The 13,297-nt window shown below is 32.8% G+C and overlaps 1 protein-coding gene across 6 annotated transcripts in view; it reads right to left on the minus strand.

Moving 5' to 3' along the window:
- Positions 1-13,297, minus strand: part of LOC122717161 (alpha-mannosidase 2) — a 145,590-nt gene that overhangs the window by 23,326 nt on the left and 108,967 nt on the right. For 5 of the 6 annotated variants that reach the window (XM_043940953.1, XM_043940954.1, XM_043940955.1 and 2 more), the window contains one exon: positions 5,164-5,256. In XM_043940953.1, the coding sequence (XP_043796888.1) occupies positions 5,164-5,256 (93 nt within the window). Of the gene's footprint in view, positions 1-1,135; positions 1,267-5,163; positions 5,257-13,297 lie in introns of those variants that run through there. The other variant, XM_043940958.1, reaches the window with a different exon arrangement.

Consider the following 13,297-nt stretch of genomic DNA (forward strand, 5'->3'; position numbering starts at 1 on the left):
CAGAGCGAGCTCACTTTTTATGAGGACGTACAATCCAAATGCATCTCATCTCTTGAATATTGTTTATCCTATGATATTTTGCTTTATATTTACCATTATATTTTTTTTTTACATTATTTTAAGTCAACGATAAACGATATATTAATTTCTTAATGTTGATAATTTCATAGAAAATAATCTAATAAATCGCAATTTATAAAAATACTATGATGTTATACATTATGTAATAGAAATGCTATTATTGAACGTAAAGATTAATTTGTATGTTATTTAAAATTCCCTAGAATAAATAGGAACGCAGTCTAACGTCTTTATCTAGAGATTTCCAAGTCACTCTGCATCACGAGCTTTCGAGGTTAATTTCCGCTCTTGCAACTTGTAAACTTCATGCAACTTCTCCCGATCTTTCGTGAAAACTAGTTCTCTTTCGAATGATCACCGAGACTCATTCCTGTTTCTACAACTTGAAAAAGTATATTCCGGTCAATAGAGTATCGATCGATAAGAGTATTAGATAAATAGATGACAACACAATCAAGCAAAAGGAAAAGTGCTATAGTAGGTATATAAGATAAAAAAAGAAACTTCAATAGAACCTTTTTCCTGAAAGAATGAAGAAAAATATTTATTTAACTTCAACGATGTTGATCTAACCTGATTTAAATCTCGAAAAAAAGTACAATCTAAATTGAATAAAAAATCAAAACTATCACATTTTTTCTTCATCAATCTATAATTCCTTTAACCTAACATCTCCTGAAGAAATAAAGAAAAATCTGATTTATCCTAACCTAAATTCAATTTAAATCTCCATAAAAATGCAATCTCTAAAAATCAAAAACAAAATAGAATTATCAAATTCTCCATCGATCCAAAATTCCCTTAATCTCTCTTAATATCTCTTGAATTAAGAAAAAGCATTTATCTGATTGTTAATATTATCTAATGTCAATAGTTTATTCAACTATTAACCTATAATTTAACCTATATTTAATCTCGATAAGAAAATGCAATCTAAATTAGTCCAAAACTGAACTTATCAAGTTCCTTTTCGAGATCTATCTAAAACTTTCTAAAATTTCCTAAATAGTTTACTTAATAACAATCGACTGAATATTTGAAAATTAAGACCAACCGGATAAATGTGTATGTTGCATATGGAGAATTATAGATGACAGCGTTCAATTAATAATTGTTCGATCGAAGATACGAAATGACGGGACAAATATTTGGACGGAAGTGGTTTCCGGACGAGAGCGATTTCATCGAGTCCCAGGAGGCACGTACTTGCACGAAGACTTCGGACGCGGCTTCCCCTCGCTCCTTTCATCGCAGCGGAGTTCAACAAGTTCGACAATACCGGCTCATCAGGCCATTGTCGGCCCGGCACAATAGTGGGCGGTGGCCTTTTCGAAAACGCGCACAACAATACCGATCTAGCCGTGGAATGCATTCCGCGCACCTTCCACTTCCCGTCCACCGCTTGTCCTTCCTTCCTCTCTTCGCGATTCCTCCACTTGTTTGCCGATTCCATCGTTCGAATTATCGTATGCCGTCATTTTAATGCAATCCGGGGACCATTTTGTTTGCGCTTTGGCTCTTTTTTCTGTAATCGATTAAGCAATTTTTTATTTTTTTCCCCCTAGAATATTGATTAAGTTTTTTCGCTTCCTCTCTTTATAACTATTTTATCATTTAAAAAAAAAAAAAAAAAAAAGATTAAATTCTGGCTCGTAGTATTTTCAATCTATTCTAGTTTTTAAAAAAAACTTTTGTATAAAGAAGTAGAAATATGAAATGAAATAAAATGATGGTTCTTTGAGAAAAACGTTTTCATAAATCACGATACCGTGAATTTTGTCAAAGCAAGATTTAATTAAAGTATCACAGACGATCATTGTACAATCTTCTTTCACAAAATTGCAAATCAAAGAGATCGAATGACAAAGGGTTCAGTTTTTTCTCATTTACGTGGTGAATTTTTCTTCACGATTATGCTCTCATACTTATTCTGTTATGTATGCGCGGAAGGAGAACAGTATCATCTTGTTAGGAAAGATTGGAAAATATTGGCGTGTTTATGACACTTTGGTATCTTGAATGGACGACATCGAGGTCCATGCACATAACCTTTCGCATATTTCATCATCGTACACAAGAGAATCTTTTCACGTATAATCTCATCATGATTTTTAGGTTAGGATACTATAAAACTATTAGATCATATTCAGCCATTAATATTACTTTGCGAAATAGAAGTATTAAATGTTGTATATAACTCTTTGTATTTTTTCTCTATAAATATATGTATTTGTGTTGGTACTTTCTAATGCTAATTCTGAATCCTCTGTCAGAAGTTCTATTTGTGTCACGAGAACAAGTGTTCTAAACTTTATGGTGATCATAGTTGCAACTATAACTCTTTGTTACATTGTTTGCTTTATAATCAACTCTCAATGTCTAACTTCAATGCTACCATGTCTTGTATACACTACATTTCTACCTTTGGATCTCTGCTTTCCTTTGTGCTTCTGTATGCTCTGATGCATTACTCTACATGAACTAGAATTGTGTTCTAGTTGTAACATTAAAAATAAAAGAAGAGAAGAATAGAATAGGAAAACTTGTTTCATTTCCCTTGATATTAGGATAATATTGTGCAATTTGATTTGTTGGTTAGGCAAGAAAATGAGTAACAATAGGCACACACATATTGACCAGAAATATCACATTTACAAATAAGATTATATATCAACATTATATATACATTTTATCTCTGTGTTATATAAAATTAAATCAGATGATGTTACTATAACTTTCAAAATAATCACTAAATTTTATTTCAACTGTATCTTCTTCGACCCATTACTTATTTCAATTCCAACAACGCCATCTATTTTCATCATTCTAACTCTCGAAAATAGCATCAATTTCTAATCACATCATAAATCTTTTCTAACAATTAATAGAAAAGTATGAGAAATTTCGATATTCCATGAAAACAATTAATTTTATTTTTCCACGAAAAGAAAGAATTTTCAATAATTTTATTCTTCTCCTTTGGATAAACATCGAAATTCATCATGGCGCGAGAAAATTTTTTAATGAGAAAATATGATCGATTTATCAATTCGATTGAACAGAAAATTCTTGCAAAGGTAATTTGCCTTCCGGCAACGAGAATTCCGCATTCACGTTTGCGAGCTAATTAAGTCGAGATATTTCGGGGATTCGTTAACGAAGTTTCTCACGGTGCGCCTTCAGGCGAGCACGCATGATATTGACTGAGCAGCATTGCGTTGTAAACGCGCCTTTCCTACTGCTTCATTACACAAATCGGATTACAGTGGCGCTGTGTTCATTCTTCTTCGCTGCGTTTAACCTCTTATGTGGGATATGTTCATCGTGTAAGCGATCGGTGTAGTGATTGACTTGAAATCTGTGTTCACCGAAGAACTCATTCGTGACAAATCGATGTAAACTTTGGCTATTAATGGTTAGTGATAAATATTGATCGAAAATATCGAGATACTTAATTTTTTTGATTGATTTCTTTCCGATCATAATTAACAGTGAAATTATTTAGAGAATAGAATTGTGCGTGTAAGTCTATCTTCTATTATTGCAAACCAGTTTATGCGCATTATTAAATGGAGAATTCAGATCAATGTAAGTCACATTCTTTGAAAACAAATGATATTTTCACACATTTTTCTTTAGAAGATTCTTTTTAATATTTTAATAGTTTAATAACGACTTAATCGATTTATTAATTGAAAATTTGAACAATAAAAAAGTTGTTTAAAGAATATATTAATTTCTTAAAATATTGGTTAAAGAAAAGTATAATTCAACGAAATTTCAAAAATTCAATAAACTTTTCGTTTTATATACATTTACTATAAGAAAATTTTTTAGAATAAATAAAATCACAACTTGTTCTATCCTTTTTTTTCTTTTTTGCGAATTTATCCTATTTATACACTATTCATTATTTTCTAGTTTCACGTGTTACTCGTTTTTGATTTATATATTCGCTTCTATCATTTTATCGAGCATTCATGATTTCGTGAAACGCGTACCTTATCGACCGAGTCAGGGATTCGTTATCGGCCACTCGAGTTGCCCCGTGAAAAAACGGAGATTTTCATTTCCCCGGTCGAATAAATAAACAAGCTAAATATTGAAAATTCCCTGACGAAAAGAGCCTCGCGGCTCGCTTTCTCTCGTCCACACGCGAGCTTTGATGAAACATTCCCATTAATGGATCCCCGTCAAGGGCCAAGGGTGGTCAAGGGAACTGGTGCACAAAGGTTTGCTCGAAAACCGCGACATGCGGGAATTACACACACACACGCACACGTACAAACTTCAACGGAGTTTTCTCTGGTCAACGGCTCGGAACTTTGTGCTATCGTTTCAACTCTCTGAATCGCGTCAAACTTCGTGGTAAAGTCGGCTTTGCGAAAGGGAAAGGTCATTCCCTGCCTCGACTCTGGTTATTTGGTGCCATTTTTTGGCACTGTTATAGGGCCATTTTATGTCATTTATTTTTTGACGAATCATTTTCTGATATTTCGAAGGGATATTTCATTGCTGCTTTATCTATTTTGAAAATTATTTCATAAGAAGATGACACGAAATATGCTGTTTAATGATTTAAAATGGTAAACGATATATTATATATTTGTTGGAAAATTTCACGAAAATCGCTTATCTGATCTCCTACTACTGAGAAGTACAAACAATTATGTTTTCAAAATGTACTATCAATTCATTGAATGAAAATTTTAAATTATATCATGTTTTTTCTAGCAAATGTGTCACATAACTTATCCTCTTAAAAAAAATTTATATGAAACGAATCTTTTAATAATAATCGTTTTAAAATTTAACATTTTTACGGTCGAATAATTTACGATATACTTAAAAAGTTTAACAGATTCGGTTTCTATGTAAACGGATATAAACTTTCACGCTTCAAGCGATACGTTTTACGACAAAACCCTGGCTTTGAAAGGATTAAGGATTCACGTTCCATATCCCCCGGTTTTGAGAGATCCCCGATTTGTCAAGCTCGTAATATTCATTCACCCGTTAATAGGATCGAGGAGCGATGATATCGCAAATGGTGGATGACGACGTTAATGATGATATAATTACCTTTAACGGCGGCCTCGTAGGATCCTTCCTGAGCTCCGCGTAACGAGCCTCGAAGCTGTCGTCCCAATATTCTCGGCTGCGCATCCACGATGGCTGTAACAGAAATAAAAGAGAACGAGTTATACATGAGGTGACGAATTATTCGACAGGCGAGAAAACCATGGAAAAAAAAAAAAAAGAAATATTAATAATCTCGTCAATCACGAACATTCGGATTAAAAAATTCAGTGACATTTTTCAGTGACAATCTACTTCGAAAAAAAAAAAAAAAAACAAACTTCTTAAATGTCTATCAGTGTTGCAAATGGAAATATTAATTAAAAAGTTCAAAAGTTATACAAAAATGTCACAAAATTTTTCGATTTAGATTTTACCTCCCCCCTCTCTTCTCAAAAAGAAATTTCTTAAATGTCCATCAGTCCTGCAAATGGAAATATTAATTAAAAAGTTCAAGAGTTAAAAATGCCATAAAATTTTTCGATTCGTGCTACTGTGCAATGAGACGAGGGAATGAAAAAGATCGACAAGACGAACGTGTGATTTTTATCCAGATGTCAAGCGTTACCAGGCGATTTTTAATTAATAATTAATCACTCGGCTTATCGCGACGAATAACCGACGGACGTTTGGAACGACTTTAGAACACGATACGACTGGCTGCATCGATGGAATGAGTCATAGAATTTAACATGTGCGATAAGAAAGTGCGAGATTATTACCATTTGGATGAACGAGGTGGATAATAAAAAAGAAAAAAAACGAAAAATCGCCCCTCGAACAATTCATCCACGTCGAGTCTTAAAAATTGGCGATAGGTAATTATCGCGTGAAAATAATTCTAAGTTATAAGTCATGTTGCTTGATAATCCTATAATGTCAAGGGGAACTATGACGATGCAGTTTGCGTTAATGGTATGTATTGTGTATTTAATATTATTACGAATAAATGATTGTCATTCATATAGTCAATCTTTTTATATTTTTTTATATTTGAAAAGAGAGAGAGAAAAAAATTGAATTAAGTGATTTTGATGACAATTTAATGGTGAAAGTTAAGATAAGAAAGATAATTTAAATACGAAATAAAATTTTACAAATATTTAAATAAACACAGAATTTTTATTTTTATATCTTTTAGAATAAACTTCTGAAGGTTCCATTGCAACCAGTTGGCGTTCAAACTTTAGACCAGTGGTTCGCAACCTGTTGATCGCAGAATATTTATATCTAAAGTGTTTTCGCCACATTTATCTTCAATTGTCAAATTTTTGTTAATTTTTAACGTTCATTTATTTTTAAGGTAACTACATTATCATATTCTAAGACTTCAAAGTATGCATATCATATTAGTAACCGATCTTGCTGATCATTATTCGACGACAATAAAAACACATTAATTTTTAATATTTTTCTTATTTCATGATAAACGAAAAGATTGCAAGTTATTTGAATACTTTGAATATTTTGAATATTACAAAAAAGAGCGTCGTAATTCAAAAAAGATTGAGAAACACTGGATTAGAAGATCGATATCGAGTCATTCGGCGACTGAATGAAGCCACGTTAATAAATTTGAAAAACAATTTTCTCTTTTTATCGCAAGGGAATTAATTAAATTACAAAAGAGACTGGAAAAAGATGTTGAGAGACACTGATTTAGGGGATCGATATACCCCAAAGCACTTGGCCAACATTTTTTCCGACGTGTTCGTGTCTTGATAACCATTTGGCCAATTTATTCCGATGGTAACCGTGGCATCAACCTTCTCCTTCTCCTTCTTCTTCTTCTCTGGATCAATTTAGTAGTCAATGACCACTTGGCCAAAGATTTTTCGCGGCAATCAGCTTGCCTTCCAAGGCTTTTATCCGCTCGACACCTGGCGAAGCCCTCGAGTGCTTCGATAAGTCAACTTCCAGGCAGTGGCCACTTGGCCAATATTTTACAGAAGCTGGTGGTTGGCTTCTCGCTACTTTTTATCCACTTAATATCTGCCCATTGAGACCTCTCTTCCTGCTCTTTGATTATTAAAACAATATTACAGTTTGAGGATGACGTTGCTCGATCCTTGAAATTTCGCAATAATGTGATCGTTTGTTTAAAAAATAAATAAATAAACTTCTCTCTTCTGAGCCTAGTTTTTCACAAATTATCGATGTTCTCTTCGAGTGGTCGGTTAGTTGGTTAATTGGCAGTCGAGACTGTACAACTTTTGGTTTAATCAACTTATTCGAATCGATCTTGATTATTTTGGATTAACTTTGCTCGATTTTGATTTCAAGTTTTTTTTTTTTAAATTGATCTATATAATTAAAATTATTTATATATTTTACAAATCAATTCGATCTGATCATTTCATCAATTGTTTTTAATTATATCTGAATGAAGATGGCTTTCGATCTAATTTCGAATTGAATTGATCTCACTTTATAAAATTTGTGCATAGTTGATTATTAAGGAGAAACGATAGATTAGGAAATCAACGGGTTGAATGAAATTTCGAACGGGTAGTTGCGTGAAAACTTCTTCTCTCGTGGCTGTTCGCGTTTTCCTTATCGGGTCAGGTATCGTGTCGAGGCAATTACGACGATAATGAAAATGCCGTTGTTTAATGAAATGTGAATGGAAGACGAGCGAATCGAAATGATCATCGAATCTAAAGAAATTCTCATTTTTCAGGATTTATTCCTTATTTTTTTTTTTTTATTATTATTATTATTGAGGATATACATGCAACATATAAAATGTTAATATATTTGTGGAGAGTCAATTCTGTACTTTTAAAAAAATATTTTATACTATTATATAAAAATTTCGATTCATTTGTTAAGTTATAAACAATTTAAATTTACATTAAAAGTCACTCGTTTAAATTAAAATTAAAATAAGTGTCTTTACACGGGCAAATAAATTTAAACAATTGCAATTCAAAAAGTAGAACATGTAAACTATTGAATTAAACACCAATATAAAATGTCCAATAAAATCAAAAATATATATATATATAATTTAATCGATAATCTCGTGTATCATATTTTATATTTGTTTTCAACATACTAACACCCTTGTTTACAAAATTAAAAGATAATTAAATTTTGTAAAAGAAAAAAACTTTAGAAAAAATTTTCCTCTTCTTCTTTATTTATTTATAATATTGTTATAATTCATTTCTGTAAAATTACTCTTCCAACTTGATAAATTATTTTATCATAAAAAATGTTTAATAAAATCAAAAATATACGTATAATTTAATCTCGTGTATCAATTTTTATATTTATATTTCCAACATATTAACATCCTTGTCCACAAAATTAAAGGATAATTAAATTTTATAATATAAAAAACTTTAGAAAAATTTTTCCTCTTTTCTATTATTTCTACAAAATTACTCTTAAACACGATAAATTATTTTCACACGTTATTACCACATTATTATAACAAACTACATCTGAAATTCTAGACTCGTTGTTCGCTGAAACCGATCCTCTTCCCTGGTCGACCTGGAATCCTGGAGAACGGTTCGAGCAATTCGATAGCCATTAATTCGAAGGTGGAACGAGGACATCAGGTGTCTCTTGGGAAGAGGGATGATCCTGGAAACGGTAAACGAGCTGACGAAAGGGAAAGGAACGGTTCCAATCGTGCAGGAATTCGTACTGAAAGAAGACAAAGTTGGATAAAAACAATTAGAGATGAAAAAAAAAGAAAGAGAGAAAGAGAGAGAAAGAAGTGTCGAGATGGAAGTGGCACATACGGACTTTCTTTGAATGATTTATGGTGTCTGAAAATATCAGAGAGAATACGTTTCACGCCATCCTATTAGGATTTTTGTTATCGATATCTTATTCCATTTATTATTTTCTCTATATATAGAAACAAAAATATTATCGTATTGAATGATAAATGATATTTAATTAGACAGATCAAGGATTTTTATTATCTCAATATCTCCTCTTTTCGCACAATTTTAGGGAGAATTTGACTTATGGTGTTTGGAATTGAAACCAAAAATTATGGTTTCCTTTTATAACCTTTTATAATCCATCACAATTAATAAAAAGACAACTGTATTTAAGCAATTCTATTCACTTTATGGATCTAGTCCATAAAAAAAAAATATCGAAATCCGTTTCACTTTTCCAAAAAAAGATTATCAGCCTAATAACATTCACCAATGAACTGTTATTACAATTTACTTCGTATTTATATAAATTAATATAAATTAAGTAATATAAATTTAAATATAATATAAATATTATTATATAAAATTAAATATAATATAAATATAATTAAAGTAATATAAATTTGCTCCCTCATACAATCGAGCAAATTTCATCCTTCGAATCGTTCGAAAGATAAAAAAAAAAAAAAGGGAAAAAAGGAATCCAATCGTTTAAAGATCGATTCGAGCCGTAACGCAGTGCAGAGAATCCCGCCAGATAAACCAGAAGATAGATAGCCATTGAAAATAAAAGAGAGGGAGACGTTTATCGTGGACAGTGGGAGGACGAGTCTTCCTTTTCCGGTCCAATTTCGTTAAAGGCGCGAGAAGATCGATCGAGTCGAAAAGAAAGGAGAGGGAGCCGTCAAGTAATGCACGGTTGGTGAAGATCGTTTCGATGGATTAAAGCCAGGGTTGGGAACCGAGCTTTTCGCTGTTTAATTAACGTCACAGGGATTAACTCTGTTAGCGGGAGGAGAGCCTTGGATGATCAACGGATAATCGGGCCTGTCCGCTTAGAGGGTCCTCCTCCGCTGTCGTCGGATTGGCCGGCAGAAATTCAATTTCGCACGCTGGCACAGTTGAAAATATCAGATCTCGGGCGTCCGGATTGCACAAAGCCTGGAAACTCTCGAAACTCGGAGGAAAAGCGAGATTTGGGGACTTTCGACGCGTGCTAGGGATTATTTCGGGCGCCACTGTCGCTCAAGGCCGCCAACTTTATTACCAAGATTTTTCTAATTTATTAGAGATAGAGTTTCTCTGTCCTATTCTCGTTTCTTTTTTTCTAGTTTAAGTTTAAGTTTTCCACGAGTATGGAGTTTCAGTTTAAACTGATACAGTTTATGAGTTAAGTAATTACGGGTCGATATTATTTTATGGGAAATTTTTTTGGAATAGTTTTGGCAGAGCTTAGATACGAAGATCATCGGTTCACTGTCACTGGATAGAGACATATATCGAGGTATATCGTTGAATTTTGAACGCGTGTTGGGATTTGAGGGAATGGAACTAATGGTAAGGGAATACGAGGTTAGGTCAGCTATATTTATTTATTTTAGTTATCGTGACGAAGCTAGAAACTCTTTACAAAATTGATCATAAATTTAACATTCTGACGAGATTTACCACAAACTTTTGACAAACTAATTAATAATGCAAGAATAATTTATTTAAGATATTATTTATAAGGCCGAGGTTTTTTTTCTTTATCGAAATTAATCCCGTTATTCAAAATCTCAAGAATCGAATCCCTAATTATTTTCTGCTTCGTTCAACCTTCAAATTTGACATTAATCGGAAACAATAGACGAAAGTACTTAGTAGGTTAGGTCAGGTTAGGTTACGTCGTTAAAATGACAAAACTCCCTTTCTTCCCCTCAACTTACACGCGCAACTCACACTCGAACAAAGTTTAATACAAATCGCTTATTATATTCACTTCCCCCCTTCTCATCCCCCCTCCAAGGAGAAATTCTCCATTAAAGAGTAATACCAAGAATATTCGCCTCGAGTCGATCCAAACAATTGAAACGACGCTTCCCATACCTATCTTTTAATTAAATTCAGTCTCGTTCACGTCGAAAGAGAAGGCCGGTCGACGATCAACCCTGTTTTTAATTAAAGGATACATTCTCTCTCTCTCTCTCTCTCTCTCTCTCTCTCTCTCTCTCTTTTTCTTTTTTAAATTGCCACGCGAGAAGGAAATATTTTCCACGGATCGTTTGGCCAGTGGCCAAAAAGGAAAGCGGGAGGAAATTCAATTCTCCGTGGCTCGCGGGGGACAAGGATACGCGATAATTATTTGCGCTCGGCCCTGGAAATATTAATTTCAAGAAACCTCTTCCCCTTCACCCTATCCTCACGAAAGAGGAATTTTCTGGCGAAAAGGCGAAGAGAGAGAGAGAGAGAGAGAGAGAGAGAGAGAGAGAGAGAGAGAGAGAGAGAGAGAGAGAGAGAGAGAGNATATACGCCTTCCCCTTTCCTTGCATTAAAACTCGCGTAGCAGGGAAATTACACTTGTATATCCCATTTCTTCGGAGCGGTTTTTAAAATTTTTTTTTTTAAAAAAATAGTCTCAGCTATTTAGTCACGGAAATGTATTATATTAATAATTATATCGGATTTTGTGCGAGGATCTTCTTTGGAATTTCAATTTGATGAAGGAACTTTTATTTATTTATTAATTTTTTTTTTCTCAATTATAATGTATAACGTGTATGTAAAATATATTTGGATTGGATTTTGCGAAAAAAATTTTTTACTTTATTTTCTTTATTGGAAATTTTTTGGAAATTTGATGGCTAATATCGGCCGGATTTTGATTTAATTTTTGATTATGATATGGATACACGTGCCATGTTTGTGAATAATTGGAATCGCTTTTGCGATTTTTTTAAGTTTATTAGCCTTATATTTGAATAGAGCGTGGAAAAGATGGTTGAATATTATACAGTGTTCAGTATTTGAAGAAGGTTACGTATGTAAATGTTGACACGGTTTTTTCGCGAAAAATTCAAGGATTTTTCATTGGAAGATGAGGAAATATTCCGCTGAGAATAATCTAAAATATAATCAGTAAGAAGAATGGGGTTTTAAATGAAAGCCATTTTACTATTATTTATTCGTTGGCTTGGGAATAGATAAATAAGACAAAAATGGAATTATTTTAATTAAAGAAAAAATCTAAATTTAGATTTGAATTAATAAGAGCATTACAAAATGGAAAATTTATACTGAATTCTACGTTACATTGCAAAATTTGGTCAATAGCCATTAAAGTAATTTTTCTAATTACTTTTCATTTCTTTTGTGATATTGTATTTATCTTAATTTCCAAATTTTAATCATACCAATCTCCCCAATGAAGAAAAAATACTTGGAACTTTCTACAAGTGTACTTTTTCAAATAGTTAATTCTTCTATAACTATTTTAAATAAATATCACTGTGCAGAATTAATAATAATGACATACAAAGTATGTCACTCTTGATTAAAATAAACTCAAGACATATACTTAATATATATCATCCATTACTAACAACAAGTATTAAAACATATTTAATTGAAATTACAATAAAAAGAAATACACAAATAAAAACCAAAGTGGACATCACAAAAATAATCCTATCATCAATACTGATATGATTTTCCACAATCAATTATATTCATATTCACAATTCTAATTCAACTAAACTCAAAATAAAATACATAACACAATATCAAAAATTTCTTGAACATCACTTGACAAAAATAATACAAACATTAACATTGATACATTTTCCATAATTATATTCACACATATATTCATACTCAAACTCCAAATTACATAAAACAAATTACCAAATAAATCCCTTTCCTTAAACTCACTTCTCATAAATTCTCTGCAAAAATATTTACACAAATTTCTCTCTGATAATACTCTTCTCTATTAAACGCACCTCTAATATACTTTTCATATTAGACAATCTATATATATATATGTATACAGAGTTGCATAACTTTTGGGTTCAATTGCGTAGAGCAAGAGAGTCAATGTATCTCAACAGGCGGGAAGACGAGGAAGAGGAGAGCATCACGGTGAAGTAGAACGTGCTCATCTGTTCCGAGCAGCTGGCTCAATCATGCAGATCACCCTCGCCATACCGTTCGAGGGTAATCTTGGCGCGAGAGTGACTGGAAACCATGAACCATTCCGCGTCAATCATGCGTCAGGAACAAAGGAATGCTTAGCGCACTGGATGTACCCATTTGCCTCCTCCTCGTACACGCTCACGTCGCTTTTGCATCTCCTTTAAACGGGCTATTGCCCTCCGCTTATTACCCCGAGCGAGGGGATTTCGGCCGAGATAAATCATCCAGATCGTATCAATCAATCTTTACGCGAAGGCGAGGACGAGATTCCGATCCCTATT

Source organism: Apis laboriosa, unplaced genomic scaffold (genome assembly GCF_014066325.1).
Source record: "Apis laboriosa isolate Shangri-la unplaced genomic scaffold, ASM1406632v1 scaffold4_cov146, whole genome shotgun sequence".
NCBI classification, from domain to species: Eukaryota; Metazoa; Arthropoda; class Insecta; order Hymenoptera; family Apidae; genus Apis; species Apis laboriosa.